We start from the raw sequence: 6,152 nt of genomic DNA, 5'->3' as shown, positions 1-6,152 counted from the left end.
GGCTTTAACCCACTGAGTCACCCAGGCACCACTATTTTTAGATTTTAAACAGCAGCTCACGCCTGAGATACCGGTATGAGTCTACGCTGAGAACAATGAAACCAAGAAGTGAGGGGGGGGGGGAATATTTTGACCGAGATCTAGATTGTTCTGCTAATACTTTGGCAGTAATAAGCACGGGTCTAAATGATTTGACTTCTCTAACAGTCTTGCTGAAAATCAAGGAGACAAAACGGGACGAAGCAGATGTTTTAAAAAATTCAAATTAGGAAAATGGAAAATGAATGAAATCCCACCTGGAATCAGCTCAAGTCCATTTAACATGATGCGATACAAATACATTACATATAAAATGCATCTGACGTTTCGTATTGAATTGTGTGAATCTGCATAAGATGGGCTTTCTGCGGTTGTCCCCGCCATCAAGAAAGGGGGGGGTATTGTTATAAATCTCATTATTTTCCTAATTAAATAACCCTGGCTTCAAACAGTTCAATTTGCAGTTTAGGAAGGATTATTTGCCCATTGACACTGAATCGGAACAGGTGCTATTATGTTCCCAGCTTTTAAGCTGTTGGGATTTTTACATCTGGATGCCAGAGCTAATCAGAAGGCATTTTCTCTCTTTTCTATCTGTCTTCACGATCTGAAGCTGAGTTTAAAGCTTCCCGGGATATTTTGTAACTCATTAGTTTTTGGCATCCTCTACAGCCATTTTGGCCAGTATGATTCATTCATTCTTTGAGCACGATTAGCTGTGAAAACAGATCTTAGAACAGACTCCCTCCACCCGAGAAGGATTACTGAAGGTAGGAAATGCAGGTGATTAGCAGAGTTCGCCTTTGATACAGACATCCTGCTCTTCTGCTAACCCTTTGAACTAACTTTGATATGCAATAATTAAGAGGGATTCAACCCCTGGAGGAGAAGCCGTTGTGGCCCTGCCCCTTCTCTCTCTCTCTTGAATCCTTGTTTTGAACTATTGATCAAACAGATTTAAAGGGATTTGTTGAAGCCTGTGTGGGGTAAGGAGGAAGGAAATGAAGGGGGGTGCGGGAGAGAGATGAGGAGGCACATCTGGTATAAATAGTTCCAGAAGGAACCTGCTCATTTGGAGTTCACACACCTTACACAGACGAAGATTTGCTTCCCCTTCGAGAAAAGCAGTTCCAGACGACCTTGCGGGGTTTCTGTTTTGCTCTCTTGTGGGGTTGGAGCAGCCCAGTTTGGAGGGCGCGGAGAGGCGATTAGAGGATGGCAGTGGTGGTCTTGCTGGGGCTCAGCTGGTTGTGCACCCCCCTGGGAGCTCTGGTTCTGGATTTCAACAACATCAAGAACTCTGCTGATGTGCACGGGGCTCGGAAGGTAAAGCACCCGTAAGGCAGCAGGGGGCAGTTCACGGGGGTAAGGCTCACGGGGGTAAGGCTCACGGAGGGGCAGTTGGCAAAGGGATGGGACTCCCTAGAGGAAAAACATCAAATGGGAATGGCACAAACACCAACATTACAGGTACTCAACCTGTAGCTCAGCTTCTCGAGGATGTAGACCAACAATCTCACCATCTCTGAAACACACATCAGAAGGCATTTTTCTTCCATTGTCAAAAGGGCATAAGACAATGAAATCCCGAGTTTTAAAAGTAGGACGATTTTTTCGAATGCAACCTTTGCAGCACATAGGTTTCTTCATCGGAGATTTGATTTCCCCTTTGTGGGAGAAAACCAATTATATTGAAAAATTTCTGCGCCGCCAAAGTCCTTTCACCACATGCGAGGCGCCACTATGATGCGGCTTCCTCCACCTCCCACTTTGAATTCAAAGTCCTCTTCCACCTTGTTGGGTTGCCCAGCCCTGTGACAAGTTTTTCCTTACAGGGTTCACAGTGCCTGTCTGACAAGGACTGCAGTTCTAGAAAATTCTGCCTCAAACCTCAAGATGAGAAGCCATTCTGTGCTACTTGTCGTGGGTTACGAAGGAGGTGCCACCGTCACGCCGTGTGCTGCCCTGGGACGCTCTGCGTGAACGGTAAGCTATTGTAAACCCCTGCAGGATGGTGTCGCCCCAAGGAACAGTGGTTTTCGACTGAAGATAGCATATGAGTCTCGTAGGCTAGAATATTCCAAGATGGGCACTCTCCGAAGGTCTCCTGGATTCACGCTTGAAGTCATTCATGCAGCTGCCTTTTCTTAATGCAATAAAATAGTTTATTTCCTGGCGATAATTTTTGTCAACAACTTAGAGATAATGATTTTAAAGGAAGGGGCTCAAGAGGGGATCTTTCAAATTCTTTTGTTTTCACTTGGATTCCACTAAACTGCTTTCTTTGCCGTATGTGCACGTAAATATTTAGTGCATGTGTCCCAGAAATCGTGCAAGCTATATATAAACGGAAGGCAGAGGTACTGCCAAACTATGTAACAGTGTAATAATCAGCGTGTCTTTGGTCCTAATCCTTGAAGTTAATAACTCTAACCACACCTGGTTGTCCCTCAGATGTTTGCACGACAATGGAGGATGCAGCCCCAGTACTGGAGAGGCAGATCGATGTGCAAGATGATGCGGACACGAAAGCAACAACTGAGCATCCAATTCAGGAAAACAAACCCCAAAGGAAGCCAAATATTAAGAAACCACAAGGCAGTAAGGGTAAGAGAAGCATTCTAGCACTTTTTTCTTTTTCTTTTTTTTTTTTTTTTTTTCTTTAAGAGAAAAACATTTCCTGGGGCACTTGGGTGGCTCAGTCCGTTAAGCATCTGCCTTCAGTCCATGGATCCTGGGATCAGAGCCACTGCTCAGCAGAAAGCCTGCTTCTCCTTCTCCCTTTGCCCCTCCTCTTGTTTGTGCTTGTGCTCTCTCAAATAAATAAATAAAATTCTTTAAAAAAAAAAAAAAAGAAAAGAAAAACATTTTTCCCTCTCGGCTTTCAAGGATAGGCTGAACCTGACTTGATTCCTTCCCACTCCAGAGACACAGAGGGATTATGTCCTTTTAATCTCTCTCCATCCACAGCTTGGAAGATCATGTAGGGAGTAGCATAAGGCAGTCAGCCACTGAAGAGGCCAGGGGACTAGCCATGATCATGAACTGGTTGGCAGGAAAATCTTTAAGTGAATTTTTTTTTTTTTAAGATTTTATTTACTTATTTAACAGACAGAGATCACAAGTAGGCAGAGGCAGGCCGAGAGAGAGAGGAGAAAGTAGGCTCCCCGCAGAGCAGAGAGCCCGATGCAGCGCTTGATCCCAGGACCCTGGGATCATGACCTGAGCCGAAGGCAGAGGCTTTAACCCACTGAGCCACCCAGGCGCCCCTCTTTTTTTTTTTTTTTAAAGATTTTATTTATTCATTCGACAGAGAGAGATCACAAGTAGGCAGAGAGGCAGACAGAGAGAGCGAGAGGAGGAAGCAGGCTCCCCACCAAGGAGAGAGCCCGATGCGGGGCTCGATCCCAGGACCCTGGGATCATGACCTGAGCCAAAGGCAGAGGCTTTAACCCTCTGAGCCACCCAGGCGCCCCAGGCGCCCCTCTTTAAGTGAATTTTGAACACATATGTTTTTATAGTCTGTAATTTAATAAATGGAGGTTTCCCTAAGCCCTCAGGATAAAAAATAAAAGAGAAATGAAAGTCGATGAATCAACTTTTTATTCTTAAAATACAAACTTCACTAAGATGAAGCTAATTCCTATCTTGGACATAAAATAACTGGAATATTTGAAGCCAGTGGATTGGCCAGTCTGTGTCTCCAAGGCTAAGCAGCCCCTTTATGAGTCATGGGCTGTGTCCATATAAATCCCATTTAATAAAACACTGATGGGGGTATTGCTTTCATTCCTCAATACTGGAAATCTCATCTTTTTTTTTTTTTTAAGATTTTATTTATTTATTTGACAGAAAGAGATCACAAGTAGAGAGGCAGGCAGAGAGAGAGGGGGAAGCAGGCTACCTGCTGAGCAGAGAGAACCCGATGCGGGGCTCGATCCCAGGACCCTGAGACCATGACCTGAGCCGAAGGCAGAGGCTTTAACCCACTGAGCCACCCAGGTGCCCCTCATCTTTCTTTTTTTAATAAATGATTTTTTTAAAAGGTTTTATTTATTTGACAGAGAGATATCACAAGTAGGCAGAGAGGCAGGCAGAGGGTGTGGGGGAAGCAGGCTCCCCGCTGAGCAGAGAGCCAGATTCCAGGCTTGATCCCAGGACCCTGAGATCATGACCTGAGCCGAAGGCAGAGGCTTAACCCACTGAGCCACCCAGGCGCCCCTGGAAATCTCATCTTTCTCTGAAAATGTTTGAACTTTATAAAACAAATTCTATTAGGTAGGGCTAAAATTCCCATGTCCTCTACTTTTGGCGTAAGAGCTAGCCCTGGGAGACCTGCGTCCTACTTTTTTTTTTTTTTTTTACTTTGTGGCTCTAGATCCTACACCTTCATCCCAGCTACAAGTCCCCCACATTCCACTTTGCCCCATTTATTGTGACAGCCCACACGAATCTTGTTACAGGACAAGAGGGAGAAAGATGTCTTCGAACTTTTGACTGCGGAGCTGGACTTTGCTGCGCTCGTCATTTCTGGACTAAAATTTGCAAGCCAGTCCTCCTGGAGGGACAGGTGTGCTCTAGGAGAGGGCAGAAAGATACGGCTCAAGCTCCAGAAATCTTCCAGCGCTGTGAGTGTGGCCCTGGACTATTATGTCGAAATCAAGTGACTGGCAACCGACAGCATGCAAGGTTAAGAGTATGCCAAAAAATCTAAAAAGCTGTAAAGATTTCAAAATAAAGACAACTCCTTATTGTATTCAAACAGAAATCTCAGACATTAATTTAAAAATCTTTCAATAATATCTCTGTAAATCAAGTCTTGTGGCAACTGCGATAGGCTGACCTAGAGCGCTGTGAGGTCTATTTCTGCAAAGTAATGTGACTCCTCAGAAAAGTTTAATTTGATCTACTGACTCAATTAGTTCAAATAAATCTTTACATAATTTCTGGTGAAATTCTGGTACGTGACAGTAGCTTGGGGGGAAAAAAGTGATGGTCTGCAGCTAGTTCTTAACAGTGAAAATTATCACAGTAAATTAAGGGAAAAAATTTTTCCTTAAAATCCCTCTTGTTTGTTTTCTTTCATTTCCCTCTTGTAAGGGAAATGCCCCTTCACTACAAAATAATTTGGTTAATAAAGAAATAAAATTCAAAAGGTAGTATTTTACGTGTATTATAGTCCTTTGCAAGTTATAAAGCATTTCCACGTATTTTGTTTTCAACAGCTTTAATCATTTGATCTTTTTACATTTTATAACTTTTAATTATATAAATATCATTTATATTATATACATATGCTTTATATTTTAAATTACATATACTTATATAATTATGTGTAATTTATATATTATTAAATTGTATTAATCTAGTTATATTAATTACATGGATTATATAATTTCAAAGCTAGGGTCTTCAAGGAGTGTTTTTACTTTCAATAGCTTTACTTAACCATTTGATAACTTTTTTTTTTTTTTAAGATTTTATATATTCATTTGAAAGGGAGGGAGACAGAGCACAGGCATGGTGAGAGGCAGTGGCAGAGGGAGAATGAGACTTCCTGCTGAGCTGGGAGCCTGCCCTGGGGCTGGATCCAGGACCTGGAGATCTGACCTGAGCCGAAGGCAGATGCTTAATCATCTGAGCCATCCAAGCGCCCCATTTGATAACTTTTTCTATTTTACATTTATACTTATACTTAATATAAGTATACAAATTTACATATAAAACCAATGATATAGAATATATAATGTATATAATTAACATAATTAATCTATTTTATATAATTTCAAAGCTCGGGCTTTCAAGGAACATTTTTATTTATATGCTTGACCATTTGAACTTAAAAATTACCTTGGAGGAAAACTAGGGCAAATAAGTGAAAATTCTGTTTGAAGTTGAAGAGGCCATATTTTGTACATATGGGTGCATATTATAAGTGGTTTTGCTTAGGGAAGCGTTTTCTCATGAATTACAACCACTTTCAGATTTCATTTAAGAGATAAACCACACACCTAGTCTTAGGTTTTAAGTATATATGACAAAATTGAATATGGGGTCCAAGACAACCCAAGAAAAAAATTAAATTTATGAAGGTCACTAATTTCTAAAGAATA

At 41.8% G+C, this 6,152-nt stretch overlaps 1 protein-coding gene across 1 annotated transcript; it reads left to right on the top strand.

Moving 5' to 3' along the window:
- Positions 1-1,254: 1,254 nt before the first annotated feature.
- On the top strand, positions 1,255-4,753 carry LOC111144380 (dickkopf WNT signaling pathway inhibitor 4). Its single transcript, XM_022498656.1, has 4 exons — positions 1,255-1,365; positions 1,875-2,025; positions 2,494-2,646; positions 4,503-4,753. Exons 1-4 carry the CDS (start codon positions 1,255-1,257, stop codon positions 4,751-4,753), a joined length of 666 nt encoding a protein of 221 aa, XP_022354364.1.
- The last annotated feature ends 1,399 nt before the right edge of the window (positions 4,754-6,152 follow it).

The sequence above is a fragment of the Enhydra lutris genome, unplaced genomic scaffold (genome assembly GCF_002288905.1).
Source record: "Enhydra lutris kenyoni isolate GAN:26980312 unplaced genomic scaffold, ASM228890v2 scaffoldscaffold11, whole genome shotgun sequence".
Taxonomy (NCBI): Eukaryota; Metazoa; Chordata; class Mammalia; order Carnivora; family Mustelidae; genus Enhydra; species Enhydra lutris.
Note: the sequence above shows the minus strand (reverse complement) of the source record. Positions and strands in the feature narration are given on the sequence as shown.

Excerpts from the sequence above, each read along its gene's own strand:
- LOC111144380 (XM_022498656.1), top strand. The coding sequence starts at position 1,255 with ATGGCAGTGGTGGTCTTGCTGGGGCTCAGCTGGTTGTGCACCCCCCTG. Across the intron at positions 2,026-2,493 it reads TGGGACGCTCTGCGTGAACG|ATGTTTGCACGACAATGGAG; the intron begins GTAAGCTATTGT and ends GTTGTCCCTCAG. Across the intron at positions 2,647-4,502 it reads GAAACCACAAGGCAGTAAGG|GACAAGAGGGAGAAAGATGT; the intron begins GTAAGAGAAGCA and ends ATCTTGTTACAG.